Raw genomic sequence first — 27,937 nt, forward strand, 5'->3', positions numbered from 1 at the left:
TTAAACCCCTTCACAGATACCCTGTAACAAGCACAAAATTTATATCAATGGCTATCAATTATCATAGAATTATAAAAATCACACATTAAAACAGAGTAAGTACAAGAAATTCAACGAATTTACCAAAATCCCTAAATTTTATAATATGAAATTACCTCTTTCTGGATCAATGCATTGTTTTCCTTTTCCAACTCTGCTAGTCTCTCCTTTAACCTAGCCTGTAAAAGAGAATACGATCAAAATACTACTACCCTATTGAGTTTCTTGTCTAAATAAAAAGGTTTGAAACTGAACGCGTCCACAGTAAAAATAATTAAGAAAGCTAATTTATGTGAAAATTCCACTACCTCATTTTGCACCAATGCGTTCTTTTCGTCATCTAACAGCTTGATTTTTTCACTTTGACTAGCCTGGCAAAGAAAAATAGTCATTAACTCAAGAAAAGAATAAGGGATTGGATACCACTGAAAGAGATAATAACAACTCTAAACAATTCCATTCACAAGTAACCCAAATGCAAATACTACTTTTTGTGAATATCCATCTTGTTCCTTCATCAACTGGACATTTTTACATGAGATAATACAAAAGACAAGCATATGTACATATACCAAATTAAGTGATCACTGATTAGATACAGAGAAAAATGAAACTTCAAAAGTACTAAAACATCAAAACATCTAAGTTCGGACCACCTCTTTCTGTACTTGAGCGTCCTTTTCAGACTGAAGTTTGTTAACTTTTCCTTCAAGAATGCCCTGTATGATAGCAGTTCTTCAATAAAAATGTTGAATACAAGAAATCACATACGAAAGTGACTCACAGCAATAGAAAGCAAAATCATGTCCTTACCTCTCTATCCAGACAATTCTGTTTCTCCACTTCGGCCAGGTTTATCTGTAAACAAAGTTGGTTTGAGAGAAGATAGATGAAAAACTTAATAAAATCACATTTTCAGCAACTCGATATAATGGATACCCATGACATCACATGTGGAGATCCAAACAAACTTACAACTTCAGTGCCATTGGCAAGACCTCCATCCCCATCCGCAGTTATGTGCCCTATATCATCATTTGGCGCATCTGCAATCTCTGATACTTTAACATCAGACTTCTCTCCTATCTGGCTATCAGAAGTTGATTCCTTATCATCAAGTTTGTCGGTTTCAGTTGGTTCGTTTGTTTGCTTATTCTTCTTCTTTTTGTTCTTCTTCCTCCTCTTCTTGTCATCCTCCATTAGTGGATAAGTCTGCTACTGAATTTTTAAAAAGGGTCAACGATCCGAACCGAATTCATACATGCTCAAACAGTTATTAGGAAACAATAGTGTTCAAGAACAAACTAATAAAGCCAACATCAAAACCATTCAAGATTTTCTCCTCTCGAATGTAGACATAAAATGTCAAAAAATTTAAGTGAACAAAAACAGAAATGTGATACGAAATTGCACTTCAATGGCCACGCAGAGCACTAAAATGAGCTAAGAACGTGTTTCAATAACCTAATTGAACGAGAATCAGATCCAAAAATCCAAATAAAAGCTAAACCTACCAGTTTATTCAAGATTTGTATGGCTGTAGGAGGAAACAATAGCGTTCATCATCAAAACTATTCAAGATTAATGTTGACAAAACTTGTACAAATTAAGATCCGAAATTTAGTTAAGATTTATCTGAAATGTAAATCAAAATGAGCATACAGAAGCATTCAGTTTTGGCAGAGAATCGGTTATAACGTGTTTCTACAGCCTAATTGAACAATAATCAGATCCGATGAAGAAACATTAGGCTAAATCGATGTAATACATGTACTGATCTTTGTAAACAAGCATGATGTAAATCGGAGGAGGAAGAAGAAGAAGAAGAAGAAGAAGAAGAAGAAGAAGAGGAGAAAAACACACCAAATGAAGAAGCTATGAAAGTGAGGTCTCTGAAATCTGAATAATTCCGAGTTAGATTTTGTATGGAGTGATATTGAGATTTTGCTTCAAAATGGGCGCAGTGTTAATAAATTAGAGATATTATTTCCCACATCAAAAAATATACACTTGATTGTAATTAAAGAAGAAAACTGTTTCCTTCTTTTTTTTGCCTTGGTTTTTTCAAATTGGCCTTTATTTTTCCTTCTCCAAGAGAATCTATTAAATTAAATGGATAGTTATTGAGAAATAACTACTATATTTAATTTTTTTATAAAATTTAATTTTCAATAGAGGTATTATACCCTTTTCAAATTTAAAAATGTTTTTCTATCTCTTTTTTATACAAAAAGTAAAAAATTACTCCTACTTATTTTGTTTGCCTTTTTAAATTTACCTTATTCCCTTAAAGTTTGAGAAACATATACTTTCAATTTACCTTTCCTCTTGAAGATGTTCTTACAAAACAAAAATTGAGAATAAAATAGCAATCTAGACATTGATAAATCGAGAGGGTTTTCGGTACAATAACATTATTTATGCAATCTTCCATCATCTCCATTTTATTATGGAACTGAGAGTATATTATGAAGTTTTAATTAGGATTCGTTTGGTAATTGTAATTTAACTGCAAATAGAAATGCAACTGAAATTGTGATCGGAATTGATTCCATTCTTTCAAATCCTTCATTTGGTGAAATGGTGTAATCTATACAGAGTTGAATTTGAAAAAATTGTGGATGCACAACACACACAAATGTTGGTGCAGAATTGGGGTTGCTGGAAGAGAGAACGGCCACCGGAATTGCACCCACACGAATTGAACTACACGGAGAAGATAGGAGAGGAGAAGCTGGGGAATTTTGCATTAATTCGAATTCATGAGCTTACAAATGAAATGGAAAACAGCTTATATAGCTGCATTTACAACTAATTAAAGATCTATGTAGCAAACTGATATGGATCCACGTATTTTGTGATCCATTTCCCAAGGATTTACCCAATTTGTAGGTGATTGATCTAATATTTTTGTGAAGTAGATTTTCAATTGTATCAATAAAGGCAACCCAACAAGAAATAAGGAAACTAAGATAAACAAAGAAGGAAATAACATTGGATAGGGTGGAAATTGAGATATATAGTCATTGATGAAGCAAGCTAAGACACTTACAACATAACTAACATGCATCCATGGCTAGATCTTCAAGGGAACCACAAACCTCAAAGCATACCTCTACTTGATCCATGCTTGAACTATCAATTGATGGAAATCCCATGCTTGAACTAGCAATTGATGGATTCAAGCAACCTAAATCTAGGAATTGGATAGAAACCCTCTCCAAGAGGAAACAAAGCTCTCAAGCATCTAATTTCATCAAAATCTAAAGAAAAGAAATGACATCAAGAGGTATTTATACTATGGGTCCAAAAATAGAAAGTTGGCCCACAAAATCTAAAAAAGCGGCATAATCGCCCGGTCGGGCGTTTTTCACATGCCAAAATGCCCGGCCCGGGCGTTTTCTCTGTCCCCGGGCGATTTTCACAAGCAAAACGCCCGGTCGGGCGTTTTTCCCGAAGCTCTCGGCCTTCTCTGCGCGACTTCCGTAAAACCACCATAACTCCCTCATTCGGACTCCGATTGGGATGTGCAAGATACCCACGCGAAGCTGTTTCCAAGACGAAGACAATGGTGGTAGTTTCATAGCTTTCGGATGTAATCTCAATAGGACGATTTCCAGTTGAATCCAACTGTAGTTGAAATCCTTGACGCACGGCTTCCATGATCGTATCACAAACTCTATGCTATGTGTTGGTATTCAGCTTCGCAACATACTTCACGCCCATGCACATGTTTATTTCATTTAACACCTCAGCATTTATTTCCTATTTTCTTACTTTCTTCTATCATGCATCAGACAAATCGAGTTAAAATAACCTTGTCCTCAAGGTTTGAATTGAGGAAAACGTTCCTGGACATCGTGAAGGAATTCCCAAGTAGCATCCTCTGGAAAAGAGTTCGACCAATGGACCAAAACCTGGGTGGCTGGCTGATTACCGCGTTTAACCAAGCGGCGTTCAAGTATCTGAATCGGCTCAATGAAGGTAGAGTTACCCATGGTGGGCAATGTGCCATGCAGCTGAGACAAAGGGCCCATCTTCTTCTTCAATTGAGACACATGGAAGTCGGAGTGGATCCTAGCATTGGTCGGCAAGGAGATCTTATACGCAACCTCCCCAAACTTATCAACCACCTTAAATGGGCCAAAGTATCTCGGGCTGAGCTTATGAAATTGTCTATCACAGAGAGTGTTCTGGCGATAAGGTTGGAGCTTCAAATAAACCCAATCACCTATAGCAAAACGTCGGTCAGAGCGGTGTTTATCATGCTGCTGCTTCATGCGGCGTTGTGCACGACCGAGATGGAATTTGAGGACATCCATCACTGCTCCCTCGCTAGTAGGCTCTCATTGACATCGTGCACTGAAGAATCGCCACGAAAATAAGGAATATGCAGGGGAGGTGGGTACCCGTACAAAGCTTCAAAAGGGGTCGTCTCAATAGCCGTGTGGAAGGAGGTGTTGTACCAGAATTCAGCCAAACTGATCCACTTGCTCCAGTTGGCTGGTTGATCCCCATACATACAACGGAGATAAGTCTCTAAGCAATGATTTACCACCTTAGTTTGGCCGTCGGACTGAGGGTGATAAGCAGTCGACAAATGCAACTCCACACCCTGAAGTTTAAAGAAATCCGTCCAAAATTGGCTGATGAAGACTCTATCGCGATCACTAATGAGTATAGTAGGAAGTCCATGGAGCTTAAAGACATGATCAAGGAAGGCTTGGGCCACTGTTAAGGCCGAGTAAGGATGAGTAAGACACATAAAGTGGGCGTACTTAGTGAGGCGATCAACCACCACCAAAATAGTGGATTTCCCATGAGATAAAGGGAGGCCTTCAATAAAGTCTAAGCTGACTTGAGACCAGGCAGCTTCAGGGATGGGAAGTGGTTGGAGAAGACCAGAGGATGCACTATTGTCATATTTAAAACGTTGGCAAGCATCACACTTATGAATGTAGTTTCTGATTTGTTTCTCCATATTAGGCCAGTAAAATAGAGAAGATAACCTCTTATATGTAGCAAGAATTCCAGAATGTCCCACTGCACTTGAGTTATGGAATAGTTCAATGATTTTTAGCCTTAGAGGTTGATCATTTCCCACCACCAATCTCCCTTTCCTTTGCAACTGACCTCCCAGCCAAGAGAACTTAGATTGAACTGCAGGGTTCTGCTTAGATTGAACTGCAGGGTTCTGCTGAAGCTCAGTGATCTGAGCCTTTAGTGAAGAATCAGTATCCCAACTAGCTTGAATCAAAGGATATATATCAGTAGAAATAGTAGTGATGGCCATACAGAATAAGTCAGAAGAATGCACTCTAGAGAGTGCATCAGCAACCACATTCTCCACACCCTTCTTGTATGTGATCTCAAAATCAAAAGCCATCAATTTTGATAGTCAACTAAGTTGCCCAGGTGTTGTCAACTTCTGTTTCAGCAAATGACCCAAGGTTTTATGGTCAGTTCTCACTTCAAAAGGCTTTGAGCTTAAGTAATGACTCCAGTATGTCACTGCAAAGACAATAGCAAGCAATTCCTTGTCATACACAGATAATCCCCTATTCTTTGAGGAAAGTGTCTTGCTAATAAAAGGATGATTGTTTTGCATCAAAACAGCTCCTATTCCGTAGCTTGAGGCATCGGTTTCAATTACAAATGGAATAGAAAAGTCTGGCAGGGCAAGTACTGGTGGAGACATCATAGCCAGCTTCAAGGCTATAAAGGAATTACTAGCATCCTCATTTCAGTTGAAGGCATCCTTGCGAAGTAGATCAGTAAGAGGTCTGCAAATGATGCCATAATTCTTTATGCATTTTCTATAATATCCAGTAAGCCCAAGAAAACCCCTAAGCTTAGAAACATCCGAGGGTATAGGCCAATCTTGCATAGCTTGCACCTTCTTTGGGTCAGTAGAAACACCCTTCTCAGAAATGATATGGCCAAGATACTCAATCTGGTCTCTAGCAAATTCACATTTGCTGGCTTTAGGAAATAGAGAATGCTCCTGTAGCTTCTGGAAGACCTGCTGAAGATGACCAAGATGAACTTCTACATCCTTACTATACACCAAAATATCATCAAAGAAGACTAGAACAAACTTCTCAGAAAAGGTCTGAATACATCATTCATTAAACTCTGAAATGTTGCAGGAGCATTGGTAAGGCCAAATGGCATTACTGCAAACTCATAATGGCCATCATGAGTCCTAAAAGCAGTTTTAGGAATGTCTTGCACCTCCATTCTGATTTGGTGGTAACCAGCCCTCAAATCGATTTTAGAAAAAACAGTAGCCCCTCTCAATTCCTCCAAGAGCTCATCAATGAGAGGAATATGATATTTATCCTTAATAGTGAGTTTATTCAACCTTCTGTAATCAACACACATCCTCCATGTTCCATCTTTCTTCTTGACTAGTACCACCGGTGAGGAAAATGGACTAGAGCTTGGTTGAATAAAACCTTGTTGTAAGAGATCAGAGACCTGCTTTTCAATGATATTCTTTTGCAAGGCAGAGTGCCTATAAGGTCTTGAATTTACTGGAACAGCATCAGGGGCAAGGATGATTTTATGGTTGTGTGACCTCATAGGAGGCAGAGTAGTTGGCTCAGCAAAAACAGATTGCTACTCATCCAAGAGCATCTGGATAGCCTGAGGGATTTGCTTCTTCTCCTTGCTAGTTTTCTGGACAGTAAATAGCTCAGAATGCCCTTCATTATTCACTTGAATACAACACAGCTGAATACCTTCATTGTGAGCAAGGATTTTGTTCATTTCCGTCTCTGAAACAGCCTGTACAACCTGCTCATTGTGGCCTCCCCGCAGTAAGTGTCTCCTCCCATTCAAAGTGAAATCCATGGTTAAGTTCTTGAAGTTCCACTGGATATCACCTAATGTCTCCAACCACTGAATTCCCAACACCATATCACAACTTCCAAGGGGCAGGAGCAATACATCAGTGACAAATGTAGTTCCCCTCAGTGACCACTTCAGCCCTTTGCACATAGAATTACACACCAACCGGTTTCCATCAGCCACATCTACAAATACCGGGTTCACTCTAGTGAGTAATAGCCCCAGCTTCTTAACCACTTGCAGATCAAGGAAGTTGTGAGTACTTCCTGAGTCAATAAGTATATGGAGTGCCTTCCTTCCCATCCGGCCAGCAACTCTCATAGTTCTAAAGCCTCTTGAAGAAGAGCCATTGATAGCATGAATTGATATAAGAGGATTCTCCTCATCACATACATCCACATTGTTCAAATCAGTCTCAACTTCCACAGGATTCACACCATCATCAATCTCTAATAAGTATAATATTTTCCTACCAAAGCAGCGGTGACCACGCTCAAACTTCTCATCACAACCATAGCAAAGGCCCTTAGCCCGTTTATCAGCCATTTCTTCATCAGTCAATAAACGTCTAGATTTAAATGCAGGTACAGTAGGTGTAGGCAGCAGAGGATTAGTATTGTAAGCAGACTTAGCATCATTATGAACAAATTTCTTAGTAGGCTGAGAAAATCCCTCTCTGACCGGGGCAGACATATCTTGTAGCCTAGCTAAAGCATATGCGTGCACTAAGGTTTGAGGCATAAACATTCTCACAGCCTTTTGAACAAACGGTTTCAAGCCATTAATGAAGTGACTAATAGCATACGATTCAGATAAGGATACACGACCAAGCAGTAGTTCAAAGCGATCGTGATATTCAGCAAACGCACCTGTTTGTTTCAGTGCAAGGAGCTCAGTCATTGGATCGCCGAGCAATTGATCTCCAAATCGGCCTTCCAACGCTTGAAGGAACAGAGGTCATGGAGTAGACATAGCTCGATCTTGATACATAGACCAATTTTGGAAACACTGCAGAGCACGACCTTCAAAGTTGATTACCGCCAGCCTCACTTTCGATTCCTCCGGCGTCAGATCTACAGTGAAGAAATGGTCGCAACGCAGGATCCAACCAGCCAAATCCTCGCCGTTGAAGATAGGAAAGCCTGCCTTCGATTGCCTCGTAGCGAAGTATTGCTGTCGCGGTGGAGGACCGCCGACGAATTGCCCTGCAGGAGCTCCCCCGACGAATTGCCCAGCGGGAACACCATTAGTAGCCGAAGCAAAACGAGTCAGGATCTCGTTCTGTTGGAGTTGCAGAGCGAGAAGTTCCTCTCGAAATTCCTTCATAGAGAGATCACGCGCATCATTAGAGTGATCGCGGATCTTATCAAGCTCTTCACGCTTCCGATCGGATTCCGCCACCTTCGCAGAGAAGTCAGCCATGACGGCCGTGAGCATCTCCTCCAAGCGACGGAAGTCGCTAGAGCGAGTCTCCACCATCACAGGAGCTGGATCGGTTAGTCTGATACCACTTGGTGCAGAATTGGGGTTGCCGGAAGAGAGAACGGCCACCGGAATTGCACCCACACGAATTGAAGTACACGGAGAAGATAGGAGAGGAGAAGCTGGGGAATTTTGCATTAATTCGAATTCATGAGCTTACAAATGAAATGGAAAACAACTTATATAGCTGCATTTACAACTAATTAAAGATCTAGATGTAACAAACTCTATGCTATGTGTTGGTATTCAGCTTCGCAACATACTTCACGCGTGTGCATGTGTCCATGCACATGTTTATTTCATTTAACACTTCAGCATTTATTTCCTATTTTCTTACTTTCTTCTATCATGCATCAGACAAATCGCAGTATACATATTGCACACATGCACACATACATCATACACGCAATACATACTATATGCACTTAAATCAATTGAAGTTTTCTCTCTTTTTTTTCACATTTCCCTTATGTTAGTTCCTTATTTTTTCTTCTCATTGTTCTAATGTTATGTATTTTCTATTTTCAATTAGTATTTAATATTTTTGTTTTTTTGTGTTTTTTTTTCAGTCATATATTTTACGTCAATCTATTATTATTATTATTATTTTCTATTTTTATTGTTACGTCTTTGTTCTTTATTGTAAATAATTAATTTGATTATTTATTTCTTTCTTTGTCATCTACATAAAATTTCATTAGGTGGTGTGTGTGTATATATAGTGTGTATGTTTAAAATGTCTGTATTGTGTGTGTAGTGTGGTAGTGTGCGTTGTGTGCATTATGTGTTTGGTTGTATAGTGAAATGAGTGTGCGCTATGTGTGTGTACATGTTTGTGTGCGTAACTAGTCCACACAAATCTGTAACTCCCGACGGTCACACCAACCATGATGAGGTGACATGACTAGACTGACCATTTCTTTGAATGCCCCTCCTGCAGTGGACTACGCTTACATATACGGTAGTATTGCATTCAGTTTGCACACCTCGTTTACATAACATATTATACAAAAGCTCTTTGCATCCTTTATCGTCAAAACCTTTTTCTTGCGAAAACTCGTTTGGACTGAGGTGTTGCTATGAACTAGACGAGATCATTTATCTTTGGGGGCGATCTGCCTAAATTGATAGCATTATCAGAGCACATCTGTTATGGACTGTTTTAATTTATTGTATTTTTTTTTATTTTTGTAGTCCGTCCTTCTCTATTTTTTGATTCGCCCCCCAAAAATTGTTTCTATATTCAGCTTTCCAAACATGCTTTTGGTCCTAAGTTGGACATACTGAGTAAATAGTTGGATTAAGTGACAATGCAGTTATATGTTTGATTTGAAGTATCTAAGTATTGAAGTTCGTTGTTGTCTTCCTGAGTTATTGTTAAGTATGGTTTGCATGCTTCTTGAAGATTAGGTTTTGTTTTTTACCCTTAATTAAACTGGTTAATTCTCTTAGTGGGGCTCATAAAGAAAATCCCCAGTTTTCCCCTTCTAACATCAATGGAAGCATCTTGATTGATATTTTGGAAAGTGTATGCTTTTATTTTTTTTAATCTAAGAAATTTATGTTTTGTTTTACTCCATCAAACTGATTGTAAAAATATCTTATAAGGTAGGTGAAAGTTGATGTCACAAACACAAGCAGGGGAGTAAGGTATCCATAGTGTGTAGGTACTGGAGTTGAGCTCTATAAAAATTGCCTTAAAACTCTAAATCACATTCCTAATTCTATACATAAACTTCAACGTTAAAATGATGCTGGTTAGGAATTGTAGTTACTTTTCAGATGATCCCACATGTTTGGTTTCTAGTTTTCTTTTTGAAAAAAATCTTTATAAATTTAAAATATAGTTATAAAATACATCAAACTCCCTCTGCCGAACATGGGGTTTTTGATGAACAAAACTAATGAAATGTTTGGAGTATCTCTATTCCTTGAGAAAAGGATTTTGTCATTATCTACATAAATGATCTTTCTCCCGCGTTCAGCTATAGCAAGAACCCCCAAATATAGAGCTGCTTGTCGTTCCAATCTAGTTCCAATAATGCATTTCTCAAACCGAAAAGTGTAACTGTCTGGCGTTGCATATTAGAACTCACTAAAGCTCTGTTCGCATCATTATGTTCAATAAAGGGAACGAGGGAGCTCCAATAGAAAAATATTGGAAGGGATTAATTACTTCGAAGATGAACCCATTCTAAGTTAATTAAGTTGTATAAGTATATATTAGTGGGACTTGGACACATGAATATGTCACGAGAGACAGTGTTGGCTGTTGTTGCTCTCATTAACTAATATTCCCTTCGTTCCAAGTTAATTGATTTATAGGAGTATTACATTTCATAACGTCCCAAATTATATGACTCATTTCATATTTTGGTAAAAGTGAGCTACTTCCCATGTTCCCACATAATAGTCTTCTCTTTCTATTTTAGTCCCTCCAATATAATTAGTCTACTTTTATTTTTTGACATTTTTCTCTTACGTGGTAGAGGCTCATTCTTATTACGATTAAAATTATTTGTTCTTCTACTTGTCTCTTATTTTACTAATTTCAAATTAAAATTCAAGCCGGTCTCCAAAGTTTCCATTCCTATAAAAAAGAGAATATTATGTTATGTATTACTTCATCGTCTCTTCTACATTATTATCTCTCTTTTTCAGTTTATTAATTTCTTGATTTTATTCTTTCTCGTATTTATCTCAATAATTACGTATTTCTTATTTTTAATGTCGAGAGAAAAGGAGAATTATGAGTTGTAAAGCAATACAACTGGATGTTAGAATAAAAGTTGCGTATAAAATAATTAAATGAAGTGTTTTAAGTGGTGAATTCCCAATATAATTAGCTGTTTATCGGAAGTTAAAAAAGGTTTGTTTATTGCAATTGCGTTTGGTAGGGTGCTGGGAGATAGCCCCACCCTGCCGCATTAGGTTGGCTTATCTCCATCTCAATTTCATAGGAATCTTCTGTTTCTCCACTCCGTAGGCCGTAGCCGTCGTCGTGGGCAAAGGTTTAACCATATTCCTCACTAAAACCCTCTCATCTTCTTCATTTTTTGCATTGTTTAACCTAATAATACTTCTTCCCCTTCTCTCAGATAAAGCCTTATGGGGAATTGCTTTGCTAAGGTATGCTCTTCTTAAATTAGGTTTCTATGCTTTCCTCTTTCCTTTTTTTAATCTAAAAATGTAATCTTGCAGCGTTATAATGATGGGGATGAGTCCGATCACAATGTTGAATTCACTGGTGGAAATGTGCATCTCATCACTACCAAGGAATCTTGGGAACAAAAGCTTGATGAAGCAAACAAAGATGGAAAGCTTGTGGTATCTGCTTCACCTCACTAAATTCCATCCATATGTGGAATTTGGCTTTAGGTTTTTATTTGCCTTTGTACATCATTTAGCTCTCAGTTAACATCTTGTAGCTCTCAATTAACAGAAACAATCATTTAATTGCTACTACTTAATTTTAATCTCCTTAAGTAGGACTTTATTCCCTAAACAATTCCATCCTTGTTATTTTCGTTGCTCTTGCTTCCTTTTTTTGGCTTAGGTGTGATAAATTAATCTATTACAATCACGCCTCGTATGCGTTGTTGTTGTAGTATAAAGTATCAACGTTGTCGTCATCTTCCCTCGTAATGGTGTGTTTGAGTTACACAAAGGAGAATAAGGATGTAGTTAGTTAGTGTCTACGTTGTTGTTTGGATCATAATGATCAATTAAATAGCTTCTTTATTTGTCTTGATACAAAAGTGCAACTCATACAAACAACTCCATACTTATTATTTTACTTGCTCTTGCTTTTTTTTTTTTTTTTTTGGCTTAGGATTGATTAATTAATCTAATACAATCACGCCTCGTACATTATTGTAGTAGTATCAAGTATCAACTTCCTCGTCGTCTTCCCTAGTAATGGTGTGCTTGGGTTACAGAATGTATAAGAAGGATGCAGTTAGTTAGTGTCTACGTTGTTGTTTGGCACATAATGATCACTGAAATAGCTTCTTTATTTGTGTTGATACACAAGTGCAACTCATCCATATGGTCACTAAAAATTAGGACTATATGTAAACATAAATGGCAGAAGTGACTAGTTTTAGTATCTGTGGTTTTACTCCAACCACCATAATTGACTTAAATGTGGAAGCTCGGAGCACTTGTGGTTCCTAACATGGATTTAATCATATGACAGGTGGTAGCCAATTTCAGCGCTACATGGTGTGGCCCTTGTAGAATAATTGCACCTTTCTTCGTCGAGCTGTCTGAGAAACACCCTTCAATAATGTGTCTCACAGTCGATGTAGATGAACTAACAGTAAGTTTCTGCTCCTACATGATCAAAAATGACAGGTCATGCAATAGCTCTGATATGGTATGAGGTTTGTTTTTTGCTTCTCAGGAATTCAGCACATCATGGGATATAAAGGCAACTCCGACCTTCTTCTTCCTCAAAGACGGTCAGCAAATCGACAAACTCGTGGGTGCAAATAAACCAGAACTAGAGAAGAAATTGATTGCCATACTAGATTCACTGGCACCACCATGCCCAACATAGTTTCTTCCTGCCATTAAGCTCAAGGAATTGGTATACCTTCTCTTTTTCCTTGTCATTTTCGACATATAAATTGTAAATCCAAAAGAGGTATATTTTGTTTATGTACCGCTAGAATCATGTATGTGTGAGATATTCAGGATTTGGTTATTATAACATACTCCTAAAGAGTGTATTTTGTCATCCCAACGTCCCATCAATCCCCGGTGTTGTTAGGGGTCGGGTGCGCCGAGGCGAGTATGTAAAATCCGGGGTGCAATAAGCCAATAATAGTTCGAACACTGCACACCCCAACTTATTTAATGTACTCCCCCCGTCCTAGAAAAGTATGAACGTTTAGTTCGTATGTATAATTGGTAAAGGGAAAAAGATAAAGAGTATTGTAAGTAATGTTAGTGGTGAGTGAGGTCCATATCATCCGTGGTGTAATTTAATGACATAAATTGTAAATAAAATAATGTATAGGGGAAAAGTGTTGTTTAACTATTTTAAAATTAAAAAGTTCATAATTTTTAGAGGCGGATTAAAAGAAAGTAATTCATGCACTTAAAAACATTCGAATTTTCAATTAATCCTAATAAATGCATCTTGAAGACCTAAAACTGTGCATCAATTACAGACTGAAACTTTTCAAACATATAAACATATTTAGGTTAGTTACTTCATCTTCTTTAGCAGAAAACCCTCATTCCCCCAAGCCTCGCCCCAGTGTGCACCTCTCTCGTCCCAGCCTCCCCGGGCCCAGGTGGTTGGGACAATGGCTCCGAGCCCAGTGTGCCTGCTCTCCGGGTGCGCTTTTAACAACACTGCATCACCCCTTCTTACAAACTGGAATATTTTGTACTCTAATTGCAAATAGGTAACATGACATTCGGTAATAATATGTCATGTATATATATATGATGTGAAGTGTTTGCAAGATTATTCAATCTGCCAAACAATGTGTTTTTGCTGCTAATTTTCAAACCCTTGACGTATGACGAAAGAGAAAAATTCTCGAAATTGCAATGATTCAGTATTCATCTTATCCTATAGTTTTTTTTTTTTTTTTTTATGGATAAATGAATTTAAATTTAAATATCAGGTTAAAACCATAATGTGATCCTATATTTCCGATTAGATTTAAATATCAGGTTAAAACCATAATGTGATCCTATATTTCCGATTAGATGACTTGTTCCCATATTTAACAACTTTCACTCGTGCACGTCATCACATATAATAACATACAATCTCTACCAAGGGAGTGATCATCGCTAATCATCATTTAATTGCTAACTACAACTAATTTAAGGCCATGAATTTTAGAAAATGTGCGGTCTACAATTTGCCACGTGTAATTTTCATTTTTATTAATAAAAAAAAAAAAGATTAAAAAACGCCAATTAGGTATTGATGAAAATGTCAATATATGTTTGGAAATATCAACACAATGCGTGAGAATGTCAACACGATGCTTTAAGAATGTTAACCATTGCTTATATTGACATTCTACATGCATTATATTGAATATTTTATATAGTTAAAATTGCATTTACTAAAAAAATTGAAAAATTTTTAAATTTTTTTTCAAATTTTGACGCTAACATATGCATATATGATATCGTTGGAATCTTATAAAATTATCTTTAATTTGATATATGTTATATGAATTTAAAGTTTTGGGATTTCTTTTAAAGTTAGTTATAACTAAACATGTAGTTAGTTGACATTAATACCCATATTGATATTTTATGAAATTAATCCTATGCTTTATTTACGTTTTTTGTTTTTTGTTGATCTATTAGATTTCTTGATTGATGATCTAGCCCTTAATTTGAATATCTAATGACTATTATTTAGTTGTAATTAGCAATTAGGTATTGAGTTAGCAATAGAACACTCCCCTCCGCCAAATCCACTTTATATCTAAATTCTATTATTACAACACAACTATATTGGGCGAAAACAAAGGAACAAATTATTGTTACACAATCTTTCAGTATGGATAAAGTTTTGTAAAATGTTTTGGGCTCAAACAGATACACGAGATATAAATATAAATAAATATTCAAGTAGAAGATTAAAAATAAGATACAACAAAAAAATTACAAATAAAGAAAACCTCTTCCCGCAGTTATAGGAATACCATGAGTAAAGGGCAAAGCAAAGTTGTTGCTCATATCATATCACCTCCCTTTGGGATTCATTATCTGAGAAAATACAGCGCTCGAGTTAGCCCGTCCGAGTCTTCACTTGCAAGGCTGCGCCCACCAATGCTCATCGACAATCCGCTGCTCTTCGAATCTGTGATGTTTCCATCAAAGCCCGAGGATGAATCAGGGTCCTTCTTCCTTGCATGTGATGTCGTATGAGTCGACATCTATCTCGCCAAGACCCTTCCCGCTCTCCTCTGCACTCTCCTGCAGCTGCAGCGCAAATTCAAGGTTCCACAGGACGTCCCCATGGAAGGCCGGTCCGTTCCAATGTCGGACACGCACTTGACTGCTGTCTCAGCAAATTTCTTGAAGCATTCTGGAGCTATCTTTCCCTTTAGGTAGGGATCCATTATCTGGTCGAGGATGCCTTTCTTGTAACAGTGCTGAGCCCCTGGCCAAGCTGACTTGTTCTTTGGGAAGTGCAGGGTTTAGAGCTGGCCGAGCACATATGATCTCAAACAGAACAACCCCGTAGGAGTAAACATCAGATTTTTCAGTCAGTTGTTGGCGCCTGAAGTACTCGGATCCAGATAACCGAAGCTTCCCTTAACAACGGTGCTGACGTGTGTATGGTCCAGTGACGGGCCAGTTTTTGAGAGACCGAAATCTGAGACCTTAGCCACCCACTTCTCATCCAAGAGAATATTAGTTGTCTTGACATCACGGTGAATGATTGTATGTTTGGCGCCAGTGTGCAGATAGTGTAAGCCACGAGCAGCACCTATGCAAATCTCAAGCCTCTGTTTCCACGGCAAGGGGGCTTCTGGGTCTTGTATAGATGCTCACGAAGGGTTCCATATGCCATGTAATCATATACGAGGATCATTTCACAGTTCTCTTCACAGTACCCAATGAGGAAACCAGGTGACGGTGGCGAAGCTTTGACAGCATTTCAATCTCAGTTTGGAATTCATGAATACCTTGTTCCGAAAGAGGGTTCCCACGCTTAATTGCCACCTTCGTGCCACTATCAATCTCTCCACGTAGACTTTTCCAAACCTCCAACCCCAAGCAGGAGAGCCTCATCAAAGTTGTGAGTGGCAGACTTGATCTCAGCAATAGAAAAGTGTCGGCAAAGATTTGATGGCAGGAGGAGGCGTAACTGCCTGTGGTGTTTGTCTTTGCAGAACTGGAAGAATGAGAATTTCCATACAAGGACAATGGAAGCCAGCCATCACTAGTGCTAGAATCCTTCTTCTCCTCCGCGTTGGACAACTACACAGACAATCAGACCAAGAACAAGAAGTGCAGCAATTCCACCACCAACCGCTCCTCCAATAATAGCTTTGTTATCTTTACCAGATCCAGAGGACTGGTTAATCAATAAATCATCTGGTGTCTGTGGAAGAGGTTGTGGGTTGACACCAGCAAGATTACCAGTTGTATCATTTATTTTAAATATTTCGACTCCATTCAAGATAGCATCATAGTACTGGGGCTTCATAGAAGTGAAAGGATGCAATGCAAGCCAAAAGTCCTGCCGGGGAGCCCCATTAGGAACAAAGACAATATAGTCCTTGTGTATGGGGATTCCATTACCACCTGCCCAAGCAATCACATCTGCCTGCTCTCTGCAGTCTGATTATTCATGAAGATACTAAAAACTCTTTGATTTACCTTGGTTATGACATCTGTACTCGCAGAAGTGAAGCCTAACTAGGTAAGAGAATCCAGAATCAATATCGAAGAGCCAAGTTAAGTTGTAATTCTGGTTGATAGATGAATTTGGGCCCATTGATCTCAGGGTGCTGTATACATCAAGAGGGGCAATGTAGGTTGGGGTGTCAGGAGGATATGCATCGCGTGGTTATCAGGAACCTCTGTAACCCCATTTGCTGCACCAAAGATATAATATGAATCATCACGCCATGATCTGAACAGACCTGTATCACCAGATGAGGAAATGTCATTTCCACCCACATTCAGCCGGTAAACGTTCTCCAGCGCTGTGCTGTTGTCAATATTGAACCCAGTGGACTGACCACGACAATTGCAGTCTCACCCGGGCTGTAAATATCCGGATGAGAAATGACCTCAATCCCATTGACGAATGCATACGAGTTGGATGCATTCGGAGATGAGGGTGAATGTGACATTCAACACTTGATCCGGGACATTTACAGAGAACTCCTTCATCAAATAGTCGTAATTCAGAGCCTCCGTGGTCAGAGCAGCACTAAAGTTCCTCATCAGGGTATATTCTCCAGAAGTTACTGAGAAGACAGCATCCGAAGCATTTAGGCCATTATACGACGCAGGATAGAAATGCAAGCGCAAGAACTTGCGACCGGAGGCCACTGGGAAGCTGTAGGTGAAGGAGGATTGAAAAATCCGCGCAGACATGTAAGGAACCTCCGGCACAGACGGTTTCTGTACCGATGCGGTTGCAGTTTGAGACTTGGTACTTGACAGAGCAAACTTTGACCCAATGTCCGATGTCCATTTCCGGCCATCGGTGTCCGCCGAATCAGGAGGACCTCCACAGTTCAAGAAGATCTTATCCGTCGGTGAGTAATCAGCTGCTGAAGCTACATCAATCAAAAATACCACCAACACAACCACAAGCTTATTGCTGTTCTTCATAGATGATGGCTGGAAAAGCCTAGAAATTAGCCACCTATTTTCTGCAAAAATTAAATTGAACTACATCAATCCCTAACCTCTATTCCAACCACACCAATAGATCTATAAACTGCTCAAAATCATCCCAAACATAAACATATTATTGATTATAATTCAACATTACTGCAATGCTCAGAACTCAGCTCTCAACTTCACAAGCATAAAATTCAATACATTAAACTTAAAATACAACTTTAAGATCTAACAACAGGTCAGCTCCACAAGAAATTAAAACATTCTCGCAAATAAAAAAAAAGGATATGTAGCGTAATTTCACAGATCCAGAAGAAATCCAGCTCAAAAGCAAGCTCGAAGCAAATTAAAAACGAAGAAGCAATAATAAATACCTGAAAAATCAGCGGCAGAACTCCAAAAATGCGAGCATTCGGCAAGAAATGGAAAGTGACAAAAATTAAAAAACCAGCAGAGATAATCTGAGCTTGCAGATGCTGAAGTTGAATGTGGACGTTTTAGAGAGAGAAATATGATTACAATAAAACAGGATAGAGAGAGGTTAAATACAAAAATGTTTTTATATTTGAGATTTGAGATGACAGTTAGCGCTATAGAATTCATTTTTCCTAATTCCTAATACATTATCTGTCATAATTTAATAAAATAATCTTATATATATAAATGATGGTTAAATAATAGTAGAATTATTTTATTAAGTTGTGAATGTGGATTAGGAATGGTGTAAGAAAAATGAATCAGGAAATCCATTCCGCCCAGGATTAGCAGTTAATGAATTAGTTTAAGCGATGACGTGTAAGCTTATTTTATATTTACAGCAGTTGAAATAATTGACATAGATATTAAATGTTTTGGAGTCGTGTATTTATTGGGTTGGTAAATTATCTTTATTGCAGCAAGTGGAAGAGCAAATTGATATCTAGTTTATTTTCAAGTTTTGTAGTTTGTATACTTCATTATAAAATATTAGTTTAATGGAGTATTTTAGAGTTCGGCATTATGATTTTTAAAAAATGGAATAAATTGATTGTGGTTGGATGAATAGCGAACGCGTCAAAACAGAAGAAAGGGTGGGCCCAGTTTTGATTAACGCGGTTTTTGTTTTGTGTACACCAATTTTTATTTAGATCAAATATGAAAGAAAACCCAAATTATAAAATGAATTAAACAAAACATTTATATAGGTATATTTATAAAGTCTAAAATGAGTGGAATTTAGGTAAGAGTGAGTTGTGCAATGGTTGTTAAGTGGGCCCTGATAAGTGAAGGAACTCACGTTGTGATGTGGGTCCCATTCCCATACATGGGACCACCCTCACCGCCTCTTCCTTATTTACTTATTCCATAGAACTAGATGGCTCGGTCACAATTTTGATGTATCATATTTGATTGCAGAATTTTTAATATATATTTTTATTTAATAATTAAATAATCACAAAAAAAAGTAATAAAAATGAGAAAAAAATGAAAATAAAGTAAAATATAAAGAATTGAGCTTGTTGGAATTTTGATTCGGGGTATGACTGTGACATAAAGCTTTAAAGTGTAAAATCGATCGCTTTTCTTCTATTTTACTAATTTAAAATATTTGAATGTCTTAGAGATCCACATCCGCTTTTGGTAATACGACGTGCCAAACCCACTTTTACTCCCCGCTTCTTGGACAAGAGACAACACTCTATCCACGCTCTTCCGAGCGACACGCTCAAGCGTCCACCATTCCATTATTTAATTTAAAGAAAAACATTACCATAATATTAAAATGTATTAAAGTTACCCGATTACTATTACAAATTAAAATAAATTAAAAATTACATAATTAAAATCCTAAAAATTTAAAATTACATAACTAAAATCCTAAAAATTTAAAATTACATAATTAAATTCATAAAATTTAAAAAAAACCCACTACGCTGCCGAATTTCGTCAAAATGTGTTTGATTAGGTCTTCTTGTAGCCCATTGTGGATTCTCGCTACCGCGCATTGTGTGTCTTGTTTCGATCCTCTCGCCCACCGTCGTATGCACACCCGCGTGGGAGACCTCGTGGTTGAGCTTCCGCTTCATCCTCGTCGTAAAGTTAGCCGCCCTCGACCTTCATCGCCTATAATCATATTGTGCAAGATAATACACGTGTATATGATGTCGGCAATATTCTTAACGCACACAGCCGAGACGGGGCCTTTACAATGTTGAATCGGCTTAAGGACCCCAAAAGCTTTTTTCGACGTCTTTCCGAGCAGCCTCTTGACGTTGCGCAAAGAATCTGTCTCCTGGTCTTGCGAATTGCCGAACGTCTTCACAAAGTCAACCACAAGGCAGATACCATCGGCAGATAAAAACTCCATGTGGTATGCATTTCCGTTGAAATTGAAGTCGGTTCCGGTGCTACACCATTCAAAACATCATTGAAGAGTGGTGAAGAATAGAGCACGTTCAAGTCGTTGTTGATCCGCAACACCGAAATATGCATGCCAAATCCATAGGCGATATTCCCGACCGCTTCAAGGATAATGTTGGCCACGCTTCTCGGAAGGGATCTTCTAATCCATTTTTCCTACACCTACACCTCTCACAACTTAATAAAATAATCTTATACATGTAAGTGATGGTTAAGGATAAAGGGATTATTTCATAAGTTGTGAGTGTGGGTTAGGAATGGAGTAGGAAAATGGATTAGAGATCCACTCCGTACCACGCACGCTTCGATTTTTGTATGAAGTGTCTCCATATATAATAAAATAGAAATATTTGGTGTACAAACTATATCCCCTTGTTATACATTGGGTTCGTTACTTTGGATCCGCTACTAAAGGCAACCCACGACAACTTTCACCAAAGCAGAATCTAATGGCTCCACAAAACTAACAACACAAGAACTAGAATTGCATTCCTAATATCCAATCTAAGTCGACAATAGATTAAAATGCAACCACAAAAGATTTTAATAGATCTTCAAAAATGAAGAGGAATGCTCTCAAAAGAGTATTGGAGTTGTAGGGATCGACCACCTGGGATTCGCTAATTACGGGACCTCTTTTATTTGATTGATCGAGATGGCTAATCTCGGAGATACAAGCCAATACAAGAGTGATACTAAGATTACACTCTACACTAGTACAAGGAATTACAATTGGAAGAACTCTGACTAAGTTCAAGTATCACACGTAACTCGAGTCTTCATCTTCTTCAATGAATCCCGCACACTTAAGTAAAGATATTAGTAACACAAGAAACGATCCCGTAGGATCTAATATCCGAACGTAACTAAGCAACTAAGAAAGAAACAAGTAGGAATATGGCTCGGTCACAACGTGACCGCACAGCCAAGGACCTCCCCACTCATTTCTACCACAAGTCACAAAGAGAGAATCGAAAGAACTCGGGGACTGGAAACCCGCCACCGAGTACACAACCAACGTAGCCTCCTCACACAAGGATCAACACCAAACTCTGGATCACTACTCGCCAACACAAGAACCTCGAAGAAACCTCCAGTCACCACCACATCCAACACGAAGTTGGATGAAACCCTAGATCGGAAGGAATACACTAAGTCTCACTTCACTCAAGATCCGAACCGATGAACAGCTTTAGAACCAAGTATCAACGGTGAGAACAAAGACTGGAGAAGATAGCGCGAACAAGGCCGGAATCTAGAGAGAGGTTAGAGAGAAGGCGAGCAAAGGCGCAAGAGAGAGGAGTTCGGAATCGAATAATGTGTAACCGAAGAGTCAGTAGACTCATAACAAACACACACATTAATCCAACGGCTCGAAGCACGATCCTTGTGGAGCTGCTACTGGGCATGCATCTGTGCATCAAATAAGTAACTAGCCTGCAAAACTGGCCGGACTTATTATTAACATTGGGCCACATATTAATTAAATGAGCAAGCCCAACATAATTAATATACAGTCCAAAACACAAATAGTCCACATAATATTCAACATGAGTGTTTTTACAATATTATTCAAAGTTGCCATGTAAAAATCTTAACATGGGTATTTATACTAGAAATCTAAAAAGAGAAAAATAAAACAAATTTTGGTAAAAAATGAGCCATTTTGGCAAATGGCTGACCGAACGTTTTGCTAGGTGCGCGCCGCGCCAAACTTTCTAGACAAAAAACATGATACTCGACAAAAACGCCTGATCGGGCGTTTCTAGTTGGATAAAAGCCCGCATGCATTTCTTTCACGCACCGCGCGACTTTCTTAAATTGGCTATAACTTCTTCTCTGGACTTTGATTGGGGCGTGCAAGGTACTCACGCGAAGCCCTTTCCAAGACGAAGACAATGGTTATTGTAGAATCGAATTTGGACATATTGATAGGAAAATTACTGTTCGAAATCAGGCTCCGGTTCCACTTGGTTTCTCGTCAACCCATGACCCTCGATATCGTTGTATTCTATGATTGATAACACCCGGATTCACATCATCCTCTCCTTCTTGTTATCCGGTTTCGATTCTTCTTTCGGACATTTCACATCACACATGTTCCACGATCTGAAAGCTTGTATTAGGCTGTAAATAACCGATCTTAGGCTTTCATAACATGTGTTATTTCATTACTATATACGATAGTTGGTCCTAGTTGGAAGACGTTGCCCCTACTTTGGTGTGGAGATTCAACATTGCATGAAGGCCTACGGCTCGACTTAGTAATTAATCTTAGTTGCAGAATTTACTAATAAACATTTGGATTTTCTCTAGTTTACAGCTGGTAGTTTGGATTGTGTTTGATCAGATACACTATTTTCTTTTCTGCCTTTATGTAAGATATTCTTACCATTTTATTAGCAAATTGTTCAACTTCTTATTGTTTTCATGTGTTAAGAGACCTCATATACTCCTACTTTAGTATTGATTTTTAACCTCAAGTGTTCCAGACAATTTTATACAATTTTCATTTATATTTCTTGTATGAAACTGAAATACATGAATACGTCTACCAGCTTTCTTAATTCTAATTTTGTATCTTGAGTTCTACACTTATGGAAACAATTACTAGTACATGCTATAGTTGAGACTTGCAGCCCAAATTAGTAAATGTTTTTTTATTGGGGCCAATTGTTTTCAAGTTACAATTAATTTTGTGAGATATTAATGATACAAAGATTGTTAAGTTATCTATTTAAAAAGTAGGATTTTATTAATTTGAAAAATATTAAAATATACATAAATGACTTCTTTGCTTTACAAGAAAGTAAAGTTGACAAGAAATATGATTCCCCGAGAAAATGAATCGGGGGAAATGATTTCTAAAAACCCTTCATTTTTCCCGTGTTTAACATATTATCAAAATTCTAAATTTAAAATTTAATTTAAACAATAAAATAATAATATAATAATTTTTTTTTTTGAAAAATAAGTATAAATTTAAAAATTTTTAAAAATTATTTTTAAAATTAAATTAATTAATTATTAACTTATAAGATAATAATTGGGTAAAATGATAAAAAATTATACTGCATTGCAAAATAAATATGTAAGAATCCATCCTAAAACTGGTAAAAATAACAGCTTGAAAAATATGGGAATTAAATTCTATAAACTTGAAATTATATTTTTCCTTTTTTTTAAAATTTTTAAATTTATTTTCAAAATTTTGATTAAAAAAAAAAGCAAACACAAAATTTTTTAAAAAAAATAAGATTTTTTTTTCCAAAAAATTCCCTCATATAAAAATGCCCAAATTGTTTAATTTGTCGACTTAAAGTTTTTTTTCCAACAATTAAAAGGGGGTTTGATTTTCCACTTTGATTTCGAAAAAAAAAAAAAGAAAAAAAAATAGAATCCTAAAATTATTCAAGTTTTGGGGAAAATCTAAAAGAACATACTCTGAGAAAAAAAATAAAAAAAAATTTTTTAAAGAATATTTTAAATCTAAACCCAATTATTAAAAAAATGAATATAGTTTAACGTTTTAAAATGATGATATATCCTATTTAAACACATCCACTTTCCCAAAAAACCCATAAAAAACTTGTATCTTCAACCTTTTCGTTAAAAATTTATGCATTAAATATGAGTGATCAATTGCTAACTAATTAGCAATCTAAAATAAAACTAAATCTTAGCTATAAAAATTAGAAGATCTAGTGATTGAAATAATGTCACATGAATTATATTTTTAAAATTTAAAAAAATTAATAAATAAAATTAAAAAGGGGATTAATGTCAATTTCTCTCATTAAAATCATCTTAAAACTTTTAAAATTTTCGTAACTCTTGATTTAATTTTTTTTATAAAAAAAATAATTAAAAATTTTTTATAAAGGGTTTTAAACGAGATCTCAATTATATGTTCGGCGGCGTTGGGTGATGAAATTTTATATTTTTTTTTTTTTAAATTTTAAACACGTTGATAACCGATTTTTATCAACAAATACATCAAAAAAACTCAATAAAACCATGTAAAAATCTCAATAAAACCTGAAAACTCCCAAAAAATATGTGTTATTTTTCCTTTATAGTGTTGATATATTCTTTTTCATTTGTTGATATTTTTTAATACACTATTTTGATATGAAAAAAAATTCACAGGAAATTTTCATATGATAATTAAAGGGATATTATTTTTTTGGTTTTATATTTTTTTTTTTATTTTTTTTGAATTTTAAAATTTAATCTAAATTTATTTTTTTAAAAAACTAAAGGGGAGATTTGGGTTCTTAATTTTGGGTTAAGGGGCTATAAGCATTATAATATGACACCAAAAAAAAAGTTAATATATCATTAAATTATACTCTTACTTCATTAAATACTTATTTCCAACTTTTTCGTTAAAATTTGTTCATTAAATAGTTAACATATCATTAATTAAATTATACTCTTACTTTATTAAAAACCAGAATTATAAAATTGGGAAAAAAAAAATATTTGGGAAAAATTGAGAATCATTGGAAAATTGTATCTTTATTTCCTTGTAAATATGGCAAAATTATTAAGTTATCGACTAAAAGTATTTTCCCCCGGGAAGAAAAAAGTTGAATCCCACCTAGATTTAGATTTCAGAAAAAGGCAAATTATATTCCTATAGTATTCAAGATTTCAGGTACCAAAAATAAACGCAATATTTTGAGAAAAAGAAATTGAAGGCGGGGAGCGGGGATTTTTACATGAGATTATCAAAATTTTAAACAATTATTAATCGAGCAAATAAATCACATAATAATCTATCTATTTCGATTATTTAAAAAATCATTGAATTTCATTTATTATACTCAAAACAAATTAATATGTTTTAAGAATTTTAAATTTAAAACAGCTTTTACAACGAAATAATACCAATTAATTCTCCAAAAAAATTTATAGGTACTTTTAATCAACAGGGTTTATCGTTCCCTTTCCCCCTATAGGGGAGACAAATACTGGGTTAAATAAAGAAAAAAAATTCTACTCCTAAAAGGAGATGAAAAATTAACCCTCTCTTTAAAAGGGGGGAAAATTTTGGTTAAAAAATTTTATTTTTGCTCCTTTATTCTCCTATTTATAAAGTTCTTTGGGCCCCGGCATTTTGGGGTTTTGGGAAAAACCATCCCAAATTTTCTATTTTAATTAAATTGAACCCCCAAAATTTTAAAATAAGCTTTAATTGGAATAACAAGAACCCCTGGGGTAAATTAACTTCCCCCTCCAAATCCGAAATTATAAGTAATCCGGTTTTTCGTTTTAACTTTCATTTCCCGCGCAAAATAAAAATGTCCATTAATTAATTAATGTCGCTATGGACTTAATTAACTTCTTATTAATTCAAGTGACTCGATGGAGCTTATTTATTATTCATAGAGTGATCAAACTCCAACTAGCTAGGTTCGAATAATAAAGCCTTGTTTCGCGCTCCTCTTCATGAGGACATTATCAAATGAGACTCACCTCGCTACGATTCAATATAATAGCAATCCTAGCACCGCTAGATATTAATCACCACTACCCAATATATCGATTATTGGGTTACAAAACTCGCACTATTTGATAAGTCGAGTAATGCATAATCAATACCGTATGCTCAATGCTAACCTACATTGATTAAAAAACAAATACTCCATTTATCAAGACCTCGCCTTCCAGAGATAGCCGAGGACAAGTCTTGTTTATTAGATCCGGTTCTTATACCACACCAATGTCATCTTATTTCGAAAGCTTAGAAATATGGGGACTGACATTGCCAACCTTTCACGATGGATAGTCTAATTCCATCTAGGTTGTGAAATTCTTCTTTTTCTTTGTTTAGAACGACGTGTTACCTTAAAGTGACGCCGCACAACCTCTACTAAAACAAAGACTTAGACTTTGTTAAGTTAATAACTTATACATTTAAACATGCAATTAACATCTATTAAATGTAAAACATAACAACATTATGACAAAAATAATATGTTTTATTCCTTGAAAAATAAAATAAGAGTTTTACGAGATTCAATCATTCGAAACGTGATTTCTAGTATATCAACTCAAACAGTAATAATTTGAAAAAAATATTTTAAAATCTAAACGCATCAATATAGTTTAACGTTTAAATGATGATATATCCTATGTAAAATACATGTTCAACATTTGAGTTTTTCACAATTAACCATACACCAACTCATTTTAATTTGTTGCGAAAACTTCTCTAATCATATATATTAATAAACCCAAACTCATTTTTGTGTTGTTTTGTGGAACAATACCAAAGTCCAAATATGAAGCTTTTGCAAAAATTTGTGACATATAGTAGAAAAATAATGTAAAATTTGATTTGGTATAAATAATTGAAGTAAAAAAATAGTAGTAACTTTTTAGTGATATATACCGAAATGAATTTAAATTTGATATAAATGGTTAGAGATACCCTATGGTCTGAAAACTTCTACATTCAAACTTATTCATTAAAACTTAGGCATTAAAGAGTAAACATCTTATTAATTTAATTATGGAGTAATTATTAAGTACTACTCCCTCATCCCGATTAAGAGTCACACTTTTCTATTTCGATCCGTCCCAACTAAGAGTCACACTTCATTTTTACCATAAAATAGTAAGTAGGTCCCGCATTCCATTAACTCAATTCACTCACATTTTATTATAAACCAATATAAAAAATGGGTTTCACATTCCACTAACTTTTTCAACCAACTTTTCTTTACATTTCTTAAAACCCGTGCCCTCAAAAGCAGGACTCTTAATCGGAGACGGATGGAATATCATTTATACATGGAATTCTCCACTCACATAGCCATATATCTCTCACCAAAACCATTCAAACATGTTATAGAATAGTACTCCCTCCGTTTTGCCATAGATGAGGTGAAACTTTTCGGACGAGTTTTAGAGATGAATATTGGGTGTGTTAAATAAATAGATAAAAAAGTAAGAGAGAGGAAAAGGTAGAGAGAATAAAGTAGGGGTGTCGAAACGGGTAGCGGGTAACGGGTAATTCTCACCCGACCCGATACGCGGGTATCGGGTACCAGCTACCGACGGAATCGGGAAACGGGCGGGGTCGGGTATTCATATTTTGGGTTTTGCGGGTTCGGGTATACCCAATACCCGCTCGGGTATAGCCGTTTGTCCCGAAATATCCGATATTTATATAAGTATTTATAATTTTTTATTTTTTATTTTTTACCTCCAGTTAGAATATACTATATTTTTATTAGTAATTTGTGTTCATCGTGCTTTTATGATATCTTAGTTTCTGGAGCATTTCATAATATTTTGTTAAGAAATGAGTATCTGTGCAAGCTCATATGAATAATTTGTATGTTTTATTATATACTTATTATGCGCTCATATGAATAATTTGTACTATGTTTTATAATATACTTATTGTCTTGGTCTTGGAGTATATTTCAGTTTCTAATATACTGTATTATTGTTAATTACATTTATGCATAAACTTAATATGTGATGCAGCCGCACTATACAAGATACAACATATTAGTTGTACAAATGCTCATATGAACTTTTGGAATTTTGAAAGTGTGCAAATTATATAAAATAAATAAATAATAAAAGAGAAGAATATTTATAAAAAAAAAAAAAAAAACCATGTTGGGTCAGGTACCCGCAGCGTCGGAGTGCGGGATACCCGATTCGGTATCGGGTTATACCCGACTTAGTGCGGGACGGTATCGGGACTGCCATTTAGCTAAATCGGGTGCGGTACCGCTTTCGACACCCCTAAAATAAAGTATAAAGTGAATAAATTAGAGAGAATAAAGTA

At 36.1% G+C, this 27,937-nt stretch overlaps 2 protein-coding genes and 1 pseudogene across 2 annotated transcripts; 1 reads left to right on the forward strand and 2 right to left on the reverse strand.

The window, feature by feature from the left end:
* LOC125199534 lies at positions 1-2,016 on the reverse strand. The gene is made up of 7 exons (XM_048097528.1): positions 1,903-2,016; positions 1,015-1,257; positions 853-897; positions 696-758; positions 348-410; positions 156-218; positions 1-21 (listed from the first exon to the last, which is right to left on the reverse strand). The coding sequence occupies exons 2-7, from the start codon at positions 1,237-1,239 to the stop codon at positions 1-3; spliced, it is 480 nt and encodes a 159-aa protein (XP_047953485.1). The 5' UTR covers positions 1,240-1,257; positions 1,903-2,016.
* Positions 2,017-11,241: 9,225 nt separating this feature from the next.
* On the forward strand, positions 11,242-13,114 carry LOC125199543 (thioredoxin H9-like). Its single transcript, XM_048097530.1, has 5 exons — positions 11,242-11,384; positions 11,472-11,502; positions 11,575-11,697; positions 12,572-12,694; positions 12,779-13,114. The coding sequence occupies exons 2-5, from the start codon at positions 11,482-11,484 to the stop codon at positions 12,932-12,934; spliced, it is 423 nt and encodes a 140-aa protein (XP_047953487.1). The 5' UTR covers positions 11,242-11,384; positions 11,472-11,481; the 3' UTR covers positions 12,935-13,114.
* A 1,707-nt stretch (positions 13,115-14,821) lies between these two features.
* Positions 14,822-18,252, reverse strand: LOC125199539 (annotated as a pseudogene).
* Between the last annotated feature and the right edge of the window lie 9,685 nt (positions 18,253-27,937).

Source organism: Salvia hispanica, unplaced genomic scaffold (assembly GCF_023119035.1).
Source record: "Salvia hispanica cultivar TCC Black 2014 unplaced genomic scaffold, UniMelb_Shisp_WGS_1.0 HiC_scaffold_545, whole genome shotgun sequence".
In the NCBI taxonomy this organism is placed as follows: domain Eukaryota; kingdom Viridiplantae; phylum Streptophyta; class Magnoliopsida; order Lamiales; family Lamiaceae; genus Salvia; species Salvia hispanica.

Excerpts from the sequence above, each read along its gene's own strand:
- LOC125199534 (XM_048097528.1), bottom strand. The coding sequence starts at position 1,239 with ATGGAGGATGACAAGAAGAGGAGGAAGAAGAACAAAAAGAAGAAGAAT. Across the intron at positions 898-1,014 it reads TTGCCAATGGCACTGAAGTT|ATAAACCTGGCCGAAGTGGA; the intron begins GTAAGTTTGTTT and ends CTTTGTTTACAG. Across the intron at positions 411-695 it reads ACGCTCAAGTACAGAAAGAG|GCTAGTCAAAGTGAAAAAAT; the intron begins GTGGTCCGAACT and ends TTTCTTTGCCAG.
- LOC125199543 (XM_048097530.1), top strand. The coding sequence starts at position 11,482 with ATGGGGAATTGCTTTGCTAAG. Across the intron at positions 11,698-12,571 it reads CAAACAAAGATGGAAAGCTT|GTGGTAGCCAATTTCAGCGC; the intron begins GTGGTATCTGCT and ends ATCATATGACAG. Across the intron at positions 12,695-12,778 it reads TCGATGTAGATGAACTAACA|GAATTCAGCACATCATGGGA; the intron begins GTAAGTTTCTGC and ends TTTGCTTCTCAG.